General features: G+C 54.2%; 1 protein-coding gene across 4 annotated transcripts in view; it reads right to left on the bottom strand.

The window, feature by feature from the left end:
* The window catches only part of BOC (BOC cell adhesion associated, oncogene regulated), a 60,398-nt gene that overhangs the window by 20,907 nt on the left and 23,596 nt on the right, over positions 1–15,895 (bottom strand). For all 4 annotated transcript variants that reach the window (XM_074860818.1, XM_074860820.1, XM_074860819.1 and 1 more), the window contains exons 2-3: positions 6,998–7,165; positions 6,330–6,608 (exon numbers count right to left, since the gene is read on the bottom strand). In XM_074860818.1, coding sequence (XP_074716919.1) covers positions 6,330–6,608; positions 6,998–7,082 — 364 coding nt within the window. In that variant the 5' untranslated portion in view covers positions 7,083–7,165. The remainder of the gene's footprint in view (positions 1–6,329; positions 6,609–6,997; positions 7,166–15,895) is intronic.

Genomic DNA, 15,895 nt, shown 5'->3' with positions numbered 1-15,895 from the left:
GTTCCACTTGGCCCCAGCACAGCAGAACAGAGGGTGCGGCGCTGGGCTGGGACACCCAGCTTCATCTCGGGGGCTTCAAATGAGCCGCCTGAGATGCGGGGGGCCAGGCACGCCTCCCCCCGCCAGGCAGCACGGTGCAGGAGGGGTGGAGGAGAGGGTCAGCGCCAGCGGGGAGGCAGCGCTCGGCCCTTTGGCTGCCCGGCCAGCAGCAGCCGTGCCCCTCGTCTAACATGCAATTTGTACCCCAAGCCCAACTCCCGCTGCAGCTGGGAGAAACCACATCCCCTCTCCGCTGGCTGGGTTTTCCTTTTCATATGGCGGCGCCCAGCATGCCAGCCCGTGTCCTTGTCCTTAAAAGACACTCTTGATCACAGGGAAGCAGCAAGTCCTCATCCACCAGCCACTGGCCGGGAGGTGCTGCGGACGGACGGACAGCCAGAGCGCTGTCTCAGCTGGGCTGGGATAACAGAGCGTATTTTTTAATTATTTTTTTTTTCCCTTTTTTGTTTAGAAGGGAGTGCAACCAAAGGCTGTTGCTTGTGTCCATCTGCGCGCCGCTCCGAGGCACGATGGGGTGAGCCGGGGCACAGGGAGGGTCAGCCCTGCGACGAGCTGCGTCGCTGTCATCAGGGAGGGAAACCAGCTGAATCCCAGGGCTGGGGGCCAAGCATCGAGGCAGGCGAGACAGACTGGATTAAATGAATGGGAGACCATAAATAACTTTGGAGAAGAAGCAGTAGTAAATAAAATGCCGGCCCTCAAGGTGAAAGTCCTCCCTGCTGTAGGGAAGGGGGAGGGAGGGAAGGCAGGGACCCCGAGAAGGGGGAATGGGCAGGGACAGGGGTCCCCCAGTTTGGGGGCAGGCACCTTCCACTAATCCCCCCTCGGCTGTCAAGCAGCCTGGGGTTACAGCTCTCCGGTCAGGCAGGTCAGGACCGCAGGAGCCTGGGCACTGGTGCTGACACCACCAGCTCCCTCCCACCCCACTGGGACAGACGCAGCCCCCCGGCCTCCCGCCTGCTCACGCATCCCCAGGCGCATCTCCCCCTCCATGCCCCAGCCCCACTCCCCCATGTCGCCCCAGGCCCATCTCGCAGCCCTCATGCCACAGCTCCGCCGGCTCACAAAACACCACCTGTGTTTTCCTTCTCTCCCCTCCTCACGCCACCTCTGCCCTCGGGGCCAGAGCCCCCCATGCCTGCTCAGCAAATGCTTTTCCAACATGCAGCCGCCCCCTTCCCGCCCTCCCTCCCGCCATCGCCTCCGGGGAGCCGTCAGAGGAGAGGCCCAGGCAGAGGAAAAAGGAAAATGAATGAGGTTGTCTTCAGAAAGCAGCTGCAAATTCCTGGGGGATGCCCAGCCCGACGAGGCACAGGGTCACTGCCCACGAGCGCTGTGCACTGAGGCCCAGCTTCGCCTCCACACTGCCACAAAGCCGAGGGCACCCAGGGAGGGCCACGGGGCAACGAGCCTCCCTTGTCCCACAGCATCCCTGGGACACAGCCACCCTGCACTCTTCTCATCCCTGGCCACAGGGGATACCCCGCAGCAGGTGGAGTTCCTCTGCTGCACCCTTCATCTGCTTTTTTAGTTTTGTTTTTAAATGTCATGGCTACCCAGGTCTGGCTTGCTGTTGTGCTCACTGCGCTGACTTTCCACGCACGCAGCTGAACGCTGGGAGTTGCACGGCTTCCACCACCTCTGCTTTGCTCCAGCCCCACACTTCAGCTGCCCTGTGAGCTCCACCAAGGGCCCTCGACCTTCCGAGCCTTTTGGTGTTGCAGGATCATCCCCCAGTGCCGTGTTTGAGTCCCTGGTGGATTTATCCAGCCCCACCAGAGCCCACTGCAGCCACACCTTTTGCATATAGCACCTCCACCCAGGAGAGGGGCTGGAGCAGGGCTTCTGGTACAATGGCAACTTTGCTTCCTGGAAGTGGGCAGAGAAAATACTTTTCCTTGTGGCTCTCAGCCGTGTGAAGGCTTAGGGCCTGCCTTGGAAAACCAGGAATACCCCTGCCCTGTCCATTCTCCAGCCCATCGCCACGGGCCGAAGGGCTGCCTCGGGGCCACGCAGGGCTGATCCTGCACAGCACAGCCAGGCCAGCAGTGATCAGCAGGTATCTATCTGCACCGACATGCCATGGGCTGCCGAAGCGTGGGGTCATGGAGCACCAGGCTGGCTCTAACTGGACGCAAAAGTGCCCAAGTAATGCCTGAAGTGCTGCTCCTTTTGTGGCTTTAAGAAATCCTCCCCTTTCTGCAAATCCCTCCTCCCTCCACCCCTTGGCTACACAACAGCTATTTTATCTCCGCTGGAGGAATTAAATGCGTTTCAACCAGCCCTCTGAGCCAGGGGGAGCAGAGATGGACTTGGCGCGGCTGTGCCACAGACGGGAGAAGGAGGTATCAGTCCCAAGGCTACACTGCAGCAGCCAGCACTGCAGCAATGGTTATCTGCTTGCTGACTGGCATATAAATGCAAGGAGGCCCTGAGGGACTGGGCACACACAGCCCGGGGCACTAGAGGATGTTTCCTCCAAAGGAGGCAGAGAGAAAGGAGTGGAAATAGCCTAAAAGTTGGCCAGATGATGTTACCTACACGCCTCGAAACCTAGCAAGACACTTTTTCCCATGACTCCAGGTCCTCTTCCAAAATAAGCCTAAACGTTGAAAATATTTCCACACCTCCTTTTGCTGCTTTCATTCACGTTCTCATTTCACACTCCCCCTGGCCCCCAAAAATAATTTTTGGATGGGGCTAAGACTTTCAGAGGGTTTTCTTTCAGCCCAGCAGGTGATCTGGAAGAGATGTATCAACGGTGATGCCAACCTGCCAGGGTCTTCCCTCTCCACTCCCAGGACCGTGGTCCCCACTGAACCAGCTCAGAGCAAGGCCCTGTAGAGAAGGGCTGGAACAGGAGCGAGAGCCCGTGGCACATCTGCTACCATAACTTTCAAACTCAGTCCCACCACACATCAGTGCCCCCTGTTATTTCTGACTGCTGCAAAGCCATTGTTGCAAGCAGCCTCCAGCTCATGGACATGAAACTGGTTATTTGAACCCTTTCAGAAGGTTTCCCTCCCACACCTTCAGCCTCACGTCTTTCCTGGGCTGCTTTCTCTCCCTCTTCACTCGCTGACTGCCAAGTCTTCCCCACCTGGGTGCTCTCCACCACCTGAGGCCATCTGGGTGTGTGGGACATGGCCTCTACCATCCCCAGGTCCCCTTGAGGACAAGGGACCCATGCAGTGCAGCATGGGGGTCCTCCACGATGGAATAGTTTGTTCATCCAACCTCTGGCTCCAGTTTTGTGAGCTCCACTGAACGGTGCCCCTGACCTCCCCTCAGCAGTGCTTTTGCCATGGCAGGGACCGCAGCAATGGGCAAGTCCCCCTCTTTTGCACCCGCATCCCCAGTTGCAATCCGGTAGCTGAAGGTGACTTGGCTCCTGGAGAGGGCTGACAGACTACTCAGTCACAGCTTTCATTTGTCCTGAGGGACACGGTGGGACCTTCTGGTGCTCTAGGACCTGTCTCCCGTCTACCACTGATGCTAGACCAAAGCAGACAGATAGGCCAAACAGCCATGCTTTGTCCCAAGAGACAGAGCTGGTGGTGGTGGCTTGGAGTGAGGGGAAAAAAGAAAATGGGATCAGCTTAAGAAGGAACCGATCAGGCTGAGGAGCTGTGCACACCCTGTTCTCCTAAATGCAAACCATGCCCTTGGTAATCCCATTCACCTCTCCCCTCCTCTCCTTCCCTCTATCAGGCCACCAGCGCACACACAGCCCCCTTTCTGCTCTGGAATGTGTTCTCCGAAACTTAATCTCGGCACGGGGCTCAGGCCAAATCCCCCGACAGATTCGGCCCCGTGACAACCCCCTCCCACCCTGCTTCAGAGCTCAGCAGCTCTCCCCTCTCTTTCCCTCGCCTCCTCCTCCCACCCAGCCTGGCCTAAACATTTCACTCCTGATTAATGTATCAGTAACAAGCCAATAGCTCTTAGCTTTAAAGCAAAGCCAGCCCTCACTTTGCACAAACATCTTCACTTCTTCATTTTCTTAAGACTTAGCCCCAGACTCCTCCTGGCTGGGAAGACAAAGCCCTTTCCACGCCCGGGGGCTGCCACTGCCAGGGGATGGTGGTCTCCTCTGCACGCACTTGCTCCACCAAAAACTGCACGGGTCTCTGAGAAGATCAGACTCGCCATTGCCTGAACAAGGGTGGTCCACACAGGGCCTCCCCATCCCCAAGCAGGCCTGGGCTGCCCTTTCTCAGATGCATCCAAATACAGCTCTTTCTCACATCTGAGCAGAACATCTGGCCAAAACCAGGCGCTTGTAAGAGAAGTTCCCCACCGTAAGACACCGCTTCCCATGCACACATCTCCTTGGTCTGTCGCCAATGACAGAGGGCAGCAGCGAGGAGCATGTACGTGAGCTCAGAGATAGGAAAAAAGTCCCTCACTCAGAGCTGTGGCTCAGAAACAAGGTGGCTCTTTGCTGCCACGCCACTGCAGCCTCGTCGGAAGAGGACAAAGCCCTGGAAGGGGGGAGCACGCCCCACCCCAGGACCACAGCAGTGCTAATGAATACAGCCTCTTGCACCTTAACCACAAAAACCTCATTACAAGTGCTTTTAGGTACTCTGGTCTCCTGTATCCTCCTCCCATCGAGTTCTGTGCCCGCCTTACTAAATGAGGACAGCTCAGTCTCTGCCTTCAATGTCTCCATGCAACTGTTCTCAGAATCACAGAATCATCTGGGTTGGAAAAGACCTTGAAGCTCCTCCAGTCCAACCATGAACCTCACACTGACTGTTCTCAACTCCACCAGATCCCTCAGCGCTGGGTCAACCCGACTCTTCAACCCCTCCAGGGATGGGGACTCCCCCCCTGCCCTGGGCAGCCCATTCCAACGCCCAACAACCCCTTCTGCAAAGAAATCCTTCCTAAGAGCCAGTCTGACCCTGCCCTGGCGCAGCTTGAGGCCATTCCCTCTTGTCCTGGCGCTGGCTCCTTGGTTCAAGAGACTCATCCCCCCTCTCTGCACCCCCCTTTCAGGGAGTTGGAGAGGGCCATGAGGTCTCCCCTCAGCCTCCTCTTCTCCAGACTAAACCCCCCCAGTTCCCTCAGCCGCTCCCCATCAGACCTGTGCTCCAGACCCTGCACCAGCTCCGTTGCCCTTCTCTGGACACGCTCGAGTCATTCAATGGCCTTTTTAGAGTGAGGGGCCCTAAACTGAACCCACTCATCGAGGGGCGGCCTCACCAGTGCCGAGTGCAGGGGTAAGATCCCTTCCCTGTCCCTGCTGGCCACGCTATTGCTGATACAAGCCAGGATGCCATTGGCCTTCTTGGCCACCTGGGCACACTGCTGGCTCCTGTTCAGCTGGCTGTCAATCAACACCCCCAGGTCCCTCTCTGACTGGCAGCTCTCCAGCCACTCCTCCCCAAGCCTGTAGCACTGCTGGGGGTTGTTGTGGCCCAAGGGCAGCACCTGGCATTTGGCCTTAGTGAAACTCCCCCAGCTGGCCTCAGCCCATCGCTCCAGCCTGTCCAGATCTCTCTGCAGAGCCTCCCTACCCTCGAGCAGATCAACACTCCCACCCAACTGGGTGTTGTCTGCAAACTTACTGAGGGTTCTCCACCATCCCTCTCCCTCACCTTGCCTTTTGGCAAGGGATCTTCCCAATGGCACACAAAGGACCACCAGCCACTTAATGCAAGTGCTCAGGAGCGCCTCCTCACCACAACCAGACTAACCTTCCCGTAGTGTGAGCATAGGGGCTGGTCCTTTGGCTGTGATGAACCCAGGAGCAACACAGAAAAGTGCAGTTCCTATCACAGCACAAACAGGGCAAGGGACTTCACCTTCTGTGGGTTGGGAAGGCAGTAAAACTTCACACATACTAAGCCAGGGCTGGCAACAGCCCTGCAGCAGCCCAGGCAGCAGTTTGGCTGTCAGCACCAGCAGGTGCTTTTTGGTAACCTCAGTCAAGAATTCAGCAACCAGATGAGGCAGCATGACAGTCAGGAAACCAACCACGCACACAAATCCCAACATTCAGGTAATTCCCGCTCTTTGTGGTCTTGCAAAAACTGTCACTGCAGACAGGTCTGCAGCCCAGCACACAGGAGGGCTGCTCGGGTCATGGATGGGCCACAACATAACAGCCAGTCCATGATTAAAAATGCTACAAAATGTCCTAAGCCAAAGGAGCCCTCCCTTGATGCCAGCGTGAGCAAGTGAGCATGGATGAGCCTCTCAAGATGCACGAGTGATGGCCCAAGCAATGCAGGGGATGGCAGAGGACTAAAGCTACTCACTAGCTAATGTGACCACTGCAGGGACACTGGCAATGACTCCTTCGGGCACACGAGCGATGCACTGGTATCGCCCCACGGTGTGGTTGTTGAGAGCTGTGATGACAAGTTTCCCTCGCTCGATGTGGATACCCAGCACCTCATCTGATCCAGCCAGCTCCTTCCCGTTCAGTCTCCAGGTGAGGTTCACTCCGGGGGGGTCCACCACACACCCCAGGCTGACTGGGCCCCCCAGCTTTTGGACAATGGAGGCAGGTTGCACTGTGACCTGCAGAGATTCACCTGCACAGAGGGAGAAAATGGGAATAAGAAAGCTCTGTGAGACTCCACAAAAAAAGGGACAGAGGAAAAAAATGCAGTGCTGGTACATTTTGCATTCCCCGTTGCTTCCATCTGTGCTGCAGCTTCCCCTTAGCTCCCCACACACCCACCGTAGTGCTTGGAGATGCACACCAGCCCCATTTCTTCTTGGCGTCACCAGACAGAGACGTCCAACTCCAACTGTATTCCCTTCTCCTCTGGAGGAGTGTTTGAACCTAGACCTTTGGTCAAGGATATTCAGGAAGCAGTGGAGAGAGGAAACCACTTTGTGCTTGAGACATGGCTACGCTAAACAGCATCAAGGCAAAACAGAAACGAAATGGAACAAATAGGTAAGAACAGAAACTCACTCAGTTTGGCAAAACAGCTAGCGGCTGCGAGGATGAGGCAAGGGATGGGGGACATGGGTCTCTTCTTTCCACGTGTCATTGCCATCCCATGCGGTGTGTCCTGGGGCGCCCAGGGAAGGGTCCCATAAGCTGCCTCAGGGGATGCAGTGGATTTGCGGCAGCAGGTTCCTGTGGATGACAAGAGACAGAAGGGATGAAACCCTCAGACTTCCCTCTGCTTTCCAGCCCTGCCTGACTTCTCTACCAACACCCCTGAACTCCCAGGGATTCACCAAGCCAGTGGCCTGAGGAGGCCACAGACAGTGATGCAAACATTTCTCTTCTCCAGCCTCTCCCCAGGCATGGCTGGGAGTCTCCCAAGACATCCCATCCTCAGTCCTCGGTACAAACCTACATGTGTGCACACAGACACACGCTCCCCTTCCCCATTTCAGACTTGCCTGTAGTGCGCCAGCAATGCACACCAGGCAATTTTCAAGAACAAAACACAAACATTTCCAACAAAGTGTCACTGGAGATCTTCGCTAAGTGTTGCTGCCACTTCTTGGCTGGGTCTGGAATATGTTCTAGCTTGAACACAAAAGTAAATGAGTAGTACAAGTCTCAGGCTACATGAAAACAGGTGATCCCGCAGTTTCACTGTCTTCCTGAGATGCTGGCCATGTTGCTACTGGGCATACTTATGTTTCAATCCAGATGGGACTTCTTAGGAGATGTAAAAGATTTTCAGCGCATCTCTGCAAGGAATTGTTCTGAAGTGGAGGCAACATTTTTTCAGGAGAAAAAGAAAGATCTGGACAGGCTGGAGCGATGGGCTGAGGCCAACTGGAGGAGTTTCACTAAGGCCAAATGCCGGGTGCTGCCCTTGGGCCACAGCAACCCCCAGCAGTGCTACAGGCTTGGGGAGGAGTGGCTGGAGAGCTGCCAGTCAGAGAGGGACCTGGGGGTGTTGATTGACAGCCAGCTGAACAGGAGCCAGCAGTGTGCCCAGGTGGCCAAGAAGGCCAATGGCATCCTGGCTTGTATCAGCACTAGCGTGGCCAGCAGGGACAGGGAAGGGATCTTACCCCTGGACTCGGCACTGGTGAGGCCGCACCTCGATGAGTGGGTTCAGTTTAGGGCCCCTCACTCCAAAAAGGCCATTGAATGACTCGAGCGTGTCCAGAGAAGGGCAACGGAGCTGGTGCAGGGTCTGGAGCACAGGTCTGATGGGGAGCGGCTGAGGGAACTGGGGGGGTTTAGTCTGGAGAAGAGGAGGCTGAGGGGAGACCTCATGGCCCTCTACAACTCCCTGAAAGGAGGGTGCAGAGAGGGGGGATGAGTCTCTTGAGCCAAGGAACCAGTGACAGCACAAGAGGGAATGGCCTCAAGCTGCGCCAGGGCAGGGTCAGACTGGCTCTTAGGAAGGATTTCTTTGCAGAAGGGGTTGTTGGGCGTTGGAATGGGCTGCCCAGGGCAGGGGGGGAGTCCCCATCCCTGGAGGGGTTGAAGAGTCGGGTTGACCCAGTGCTGAGGGATCTGGTGGAGTTGGGAACGGTCAGTGTGAGGTTCATGGTTGGACTGGAGGAGCTTCAAGGGCTTTTCCAACCGGGATGATTCTGTGATTCTGTGAAATGCCCAGTTCTAAATTGGTTTAAATTCAGTGCAGTGAACTAAGGGTGGATTACACTAATTTGGCATAACACACCTTTATTCTAAACTAAGAGATCCAATCAATGGAAAGATTTCAGATGAACTGTTCTACCTGAAACACACTGCCTATTTTGAGTTGATCTACCCTGTCTGGAGAAACCACCAAATTCATATTCAAAAGCATCAACAATCTCCAAAAAACCTGAAGCCCAAGGCCACCCATCACAACCCCAGGTTGCTGTGAAGAACTGCACCCCGCAGCGGCTGTTTTGGAGAGACTGTCATGAATGAACAGTAAAGCAGACAGGCAAGGTCAGAGGGATTAAAGACCTAAGGGGCTGCCCCAAGAGACATCTCAGATGACAGACTGAATTCAGCTTCAACCAAGGGCAAAGGACTGAAGTCAAGAAGAGACTTCTCTCTACTTACATCATAACACAGCTACAGGACTTTGAACTCTCTCCAGCTGCAGCACTAAGATGACCTGTGAGTCTCAAAGGCATTTCAGAATTGTTCCTGTGGCATGTCTACATTAGCAGGGGAGAAGCCCAAGACCAAACCAGCCATAGCAGCCAGCCCAAACAGCAGTTGTATTGCCTGCTCCCCCTGCAGACACACAATGAGCTCAGCCGCAACCACCATCCTCAAGAGCACTTGGACTCTGCAGAGCAGCACTTCCTACTTCCACCATGGTCACTGCTCAAGCCATCACCTGTTTGAGCATGTCCTTTCCATAACCACGTCAGTCAAAAAGAGCAGACAAGTCCCTTCAAGCACAACCTCCAAAATTAAACCTCCTAACTCCTGAAGTAAGGATGGCCACAGACTTCTCATGAGATGCTCGGTGACTTGTTCCTAGCAAGGAACCACAGCATTTGAGGAAATCACACCAAGCTATTCTCAGATGACTTTGCTTGACTTCTGGTGACAGCAAGGTGCTAGAGTGCAGTACAGGGCAACACCCACAGTCAGCCACGTTGAGGTCCACATCGTGACAGCAAGAATCCAGCTAGCTAGCTTGCATGCATCTCTGCAAATTGGGTTGACCCTCTGACAGCCTCATAAGCTGCCCCCTTTCCCCCCACCATGCCCCAGAACACTGCCTGGGGGAGAAGTCATGGAGGAGAGATTCATATAAAGTTGAGAAGAGATAAGCCTCCTCTGAGCTGGCGATTTCGAAAGGAAGCAATGCCAAGTGACTTGCAGCTGGAGCTTTGCAAACACCACAAAGAGCATCTTTACGTGGAACTTTGCAGGTCAACATGGGCTCACTTGTCTGGCCTGCACAGGGGGCTCAGGGCAAGGCGGCTCTTTCCCAGGAGTCACGCAGTCATGGTTAGTGTGGCCGTGAGGCCAAGATGACAAGCCGTGCTGATAGGCAGGGTAAATTAGGTTAAGCTTGGCATGGCCCCATGTTGCTTCCAGGCAGCCAGGAGCACCGACACAGCTTGACTATTGGGCATCAGGCTGGGCATACTCTGAAGGCACCTGGAAAGATCAGCTAGACTCATACTCTAGCTACTGCAGCCCACAGCCCTGTTACAGGTGCAAATCCTCTGTGGGTAACCTCCAGGTGCCAAAGTGACAAGACAGCAACCTCCCTCCTGCTCACTGCATCCTTCCCAGCATTCACTCTCCTCACCCGAGGAGAGAAGAGAGTCTCAACAATTTGTCTTTGAAGACTTTCCCCCATCAACCAGCACACAATGTTGTACGAGATCCTTTAGCTATTGACTTGGAGACCATCTGAGTTACTCAAGTTCATTTCTCCATGCAAGACAGCCACCAAATGCCACAGTCACTGTGGGCAAACCACCACTGACCATGACGGTGAAAGTGCCCGAGGTCTGTCTGTACCAGAACATGCACTATTGACACCACTGCTGATGTGCAAGTTGATGTATCACTAATTACACTCATCTGGAAAAGACTTTGAGTTAATTTAGGCTTAAAAACACCTCACACCATAAGGTCTGCTGGAGATAGAAAGCCCTCCACCAACATACAAGAAACATTTTGGGGTAGGACTTAACGTCTTGATCCTCAGTGCTGGAAGACTACAGAGCAAAGCTGACTCATTCCCCCTATCTGGATGGGTTTGGCAGCAGGATGGAAAAAATGTTGGATGGAAAAGAGTTGCTCCTTGGAGCCCATGCTGGGGGAGGGGGCAGGCAAAGACATTCCCAGTTCCCAACCAGACCTCCCTGCAGCTACGCGTTGCACGGAACCTCTGGCCAGAAGGCCAAAGCCAAAGGCGCAGAAATGTGTAACAGACCCTTCGTGAGGTAGGACCACCCAGGCACGTCGATGCAACGACTAAACTGGCTGCCCCCAGGTCTGTAAAAAGATGAAGGGCAATAGGTGGGGAGAAAAAAAGGGGAGATCAAAAAATTTGCCCATGGCCCTGGGCAGACTGAACAGTACTGAGCAGAGACTGAGGAGAGAAGGTGTGTTGCAACAAGTGTATGGTACCTCCTCAAATCTCCAGGCAGAGCATGAGCTCTAAATAGGGACATGTGGCCATTTCTTTCACAGCTGAGTGAAGTACAAAAAGTAAATCACCAGCATAAAAATAATGAGGAAAATGAATGAAAACATCAATTCCAAAAGAACTATTAGGATCCAGGGCCAGATTTCGAAATTCTCAGCTTCCACAATTGAAGCCAGATTTTCAAAAGCATTCAGTTCTTGACATGCTGAGCTCTCCTGAATAGGCAACCAACTTATTTCGATGCCTAAATGGGAGCTGACCTCTTTTGAAAATGCTGCCCTTAAGCAGCCTGCAGTAGTGCAAAGCAAGGAACTTTATTAATCAGGCAGCTTTCGATCCACCCGGCGTTCCCGCAAGCACCGCCAGAGTGGGCTGCAGCGGGAGAGGGGGCAGAGGTGGGGAGCAGAGGAGGTCCCAGGAGCTCCAGTTGCCTTCCCAGAGGTGGTGGTCCTGGGCTGGGGGCTGCACCGGGAGCCACAGGGCTGCCTCCTCTCCCCAAGCCAGGTACACCACGAGATACCCCTGGCTGCCAACACTTCTGCAGCCACCAACACCACCAGCCTCAACAGCTCCTGCTTAATTGCTGCCTGGGAAAAGAAAGAGTTAAAGTAATTTAAAGAGCTTCAAGGGGGGAGGGAAAACAAAAATTATTTGTTTATTTATTTTTAATTCTTTCCTGCCAGGTTAAAATAACAATTTCCTGTCGGTGGAGCGAAGGCTCTAAGTCCTTTCAGACAGCCCAGTAAATCAAAAGAGGGGCCATTAGGAGAACAAAATTAATGAGAGCTTCATCAGATATGGAGGGGCGCTGGGGGTGTAAAATCTGTCGGCTCGGCTTCCCGCCACACACCTAAGGCCACCGAGGCCCCCGCGCCCAGCCCCAGCTGTACCGCAGCGATGGAGGGCACGGCAAAGGGAGCGGGGCAAGAAAGAGAAAACAGAGGGGAAGATAAAAAAGGGAATAAAGGCGTGTGCGTGGGGGCGGGGGGGGTGATAAAGCTCGAAAGGAAAAAGGGATCTGAATTAAGCACAGGCAGCGGGAGAGGTGTTCGCTGATTAGAAACTGAAGGTTTTACTGAGGAAATGCTGCTCACAGCCCCAAGCCCCCTCCTGCTTAACAAGAGCTGACCAAGCAGCCCTCGTTACTGCCACGCTGTCTGTGATTTACAAGGCTCCCAAATAGGAACCAGCCTCTGCCCCGACTCCGGGGCATCATCCCCGCACCACACACCCCAGCTCCGTGGGCAGGCCCCGAGGGGGAAATGCAGAGTGGGAGACAGCAAAAACTCGATGATGCACATGAGGGCGGTTTGGGGTTGTGTCAGGTGGCCAGAGCCCTGAGCAGGGGGTTCGTGCAGGGGAGGAACGGCAGGAAGGGGAAGGGGCTACTTTGCACTAAGGCAAAGGCTGCAGCGACTCAGGGCCAGCTACCAGCTGGGGACACCCTGGGTGACTCTGGAGAATTCACTGCAGCTGGTCTCCGTTTCCAACAGGTCAAGTAGGGACAATGATACTCCCAGTTCTCTGTTTTATACATTGAGACTTAAGCTCTTCAGAAGAAGCAGCGTCTTACACAGTAGCGTGTGCCAATTTTACTTGTAATCGTTAGTTTTTAATACAAGGCAGTATTTTTTTTGTTGTTTCATAGAGCTTAAAGCGCTGCAAAAGAAAATGTAAAAGAGAAAAGAACCACAGTTACACCTTTGCTTTAGAAATGAGGGAACCTGAGGGCTAGAAGAGGAAACCAACCTGGCCCAAGGTTATACAGTAAAGCAGTGGCAGGGCTGGAAATCAAAAGCTGACTGAGACCTCCATCCCATCAGGCAAGTTGTTCTTGGATCCCAAATCTTTTGCATCCTGTCTGAAAAAAGCCATCACACAACTGTATAATCCTCTAGCTGAAAAAATACTGGTCAGCTGCAAGGTCCCTTATAGATGGCAATCTGGGCACCCCCTGACCGTTCCTCCCAAAACAGTAACATCCCAGAGGGTAAAATTAACCTCTACCAACCCCCATCCCCACTCCAAAGTATTAATTTCACACTGCTAAGATATACTCACTCTCTCTGAAAGGGTTTAGAAAAGGACAGGTTTGCAGCAGAAGAGATGCTCTCCCTCCCATGTAACAGCATGGGCATCCACCGGGGATGGGGGTGCAGATGCCATAGGGAGAAGCAGGATCCCAAATGGGAAGTGGGTGATGTCAGAAGGGGGCAGAGAGAGACAGAATCCAACATTACACCACCGTGTTTAAAGTCAAGGAGGTAGCACAGTGTATGTGCAAACAGGGATAAAAGCTTGCCTGCTTCCCTCTGTAGCACTGAAAGCTCCTGACGTCAGAGTGCGTTAGCTCTGTGAACATAGCCCCCGATTAACTGTGTGAGGAGTTCCTCCCCCACTCTTTTAAAGTGATTAGGCAAAAAAGACTCTTACTGACTACTTGTAAGCTCAGCGAGCCCATCAAGAAGTCACAACAGGGAAAGCCTGGGATAAATTCGTAACTGGGAGAAGGAAAATATCCAGAGCAAAACCTGGCACGGCACTGCCACCGGGCAGATGAGTTCGCCTGCAAACTACATATTGCGTTTGGACACTGGGTGACCCTCAAAAAGAGCCACAGGTTTTCTCCAAGTGAGTCCTGAGCACTTCAGTGGCGACAGACACCTCTCTCAAAATTAAACTCAACTCGCAGGTAAAACAGCTCTTTTTCCTGCAACAGGACTGCTCATGCAAACTAAACCAGCAACAAACCAAAACAAAACATGCAGCAATCTTTGTGACTTTTTCTTTCCATCTTCCTCAACACGAAGCTACTGCCCTGGGCAGCTCCTTTCCACTCAACAGCCTGTGGTATCACCAGGGAGGGGACTGGGCGTGCTGGCTTCAAATTAGCAAGGGGATGCAAAGCCTTCTCATCGCCCGACTGACTTTTCCTCACACCCCTGAAGCCCCAACGCCTGCAGTTTCTGGCACCTCTCCACCCGACGGTTCCTCTGAAATGAGTGCCACTTTCTAGCTGGCATTGATCAGGCTGACTTCGCCGAGCCCCAGCGAACCCCTTCATGTAGGCATTTCCTCAGCCAGTGAGCGTGAGGCCGCTTGAAGAACGAAATGCCACCCTCATGCTGGCCACGGGCTCCTCAGTGCCACCACGGGGCTTGCCTCGGGCGATGCCTGCAGCACGGTGGTCCCAGGGTGGCTGGGCCCACCAGCCAGAGACAGCCCTGCTGCAGGCGGGCCAGGGGTGTGAGGATGGCCTTGCCCCGCAGGATACGCCTCCCTTTTTCCGCAGCTACGGGGAGAGGAGCCCTGTGCTAAAACAGAGTATGCACGCCGGCTTTCGCTGCCCCTTGGCGCGCCCCGAAAACAGCTCCAGCCCTTGAAAAGACAAGGCTAAAGAGTAAGAAAGAAAACCCGCGTCCTTTCTTCAATATCGTGCTCCCCCCATGCCCTAGACACTTAATTTCCCTCCTTCCCCCCCGGCTTCCCCCTCCATTCTGAGTAAATTCAATTTGACAACCCTGCTAATTGGATAAACGCTGCTCCCTACGCTCCTTTAAGGCTGCCCGCTTTTCTCTCCTTGTTTTTGGAGGGCGATTGTGGCTGTTCTTTAACATGAATTCCATCTGCTTTATTTCTCCTCTGCCCATTCAAGACCCCTCCTGAATATGTATGAGGGGCTGCACCCCCCCACCCCCTTTCTCCTCCACCCCACCTCCCTCCCTCATCACCCCCCCGTCCCTCTCCCTGCCCTCTCCCATTGCCCGGGACAATAACCCCCCAAATGCCCCCTTCTCCCACCCCGGCCCTTTTTGCTTTAGATAAACACAGGCAGTGTCAAGTGTGAGGAGGGGGGGGGGAAGGATGGGGTTCAACTGCCAGTCAAGCCTCGGGCCCTCAATGAAGCCCGGAGGCCTACCCTAATCTGCTGCATGCTTGCCATATGGGAGCTGTGTTGCCCTGGGAAACACTAACAGGCAGAACGGAGCTTAATAGAGTCCATATTCATTGTAATGCAGTGAAATGGCTCGAGGGACTATTGCCCCTTGGGTCTGTTTTCATTCTTCTGTTCCCCCTCTTTCTTTTCTCTCTCTCTCTCTTTTTTTTTTTTTAATAAATTTTTTTCCTCCCCTCCTTCTACCCCCTCCCTTTTTTTTTTTTTCTTCCCCCTTTCTTCCTTTCAAAAGGACCAAGTCCCTGGAGGGCTCTGATCTGGAGAGGCTGGGGGCTCCCCGAAGGGCCGGCCGGCCAGTGGGGCAGGAGCAGGAAGGGAGAGGATGGAGGTGGTTAGGGAGGCGAAGGAGAGGTGGAGGGCAAGAGGAAAGTAGCAACTAATAAGCATGCAGCCGGCCAGCTGTCAAGATGCTGACAATGCTGCTTTGGGTGCAAAGAGCCCGACAGCCAGCGCTGGCACGGAGGTTGGCGCAGGGTCCTCCCAGGGAAGCGCTCGCCTCCCCTAAGAGCCTCCGTCCTTGTCTGCCGAACACGGCACAAGCGACAAAAAAAAAAAAAAAAAAAGAAGAAGGGCGCAGATGGAGCGTGCTGCGCAGCCTCTTCAGAAACAAAGTGCACCTAGGAAACAGATGTTGTTGCTGCAACAAGCCCGGAGCTGCTGGCTGCTCTCTGGCTCCTTCTCCCAAGTGCACGAAGGGGGAAAGCGGCCCCGCAGCAGCCGCGGGGCTGTCCCCACAGCCGGGGCAGGATGCCTCTCCCGTCAAAACCTTTCAGTACAACTTCAGTCCCAAGCTGGGAGAGCTGGCCTAACTTTAGACCAA

The sequence above is a fragment of the Strix uralensis genome, chromosome 2 (genome assembly GCF_047716275.1).
Source record: "Strix uralensis isolate ZFMK-TIS-50842 chromosome 2, bStrUra1, whole genome shotgun sequence".
Taxonomy (NCBI): Eukaryota; Metazoa; Chordata; class Aves; order Strigiformes; family Strigidae; genus Strix; species Strix uralensis.
The sequence above is the reverse complement of the archived record's forward strand: the minus strand, read 5'-3'. Positions and strand labels throughout refer to the sequence as shown.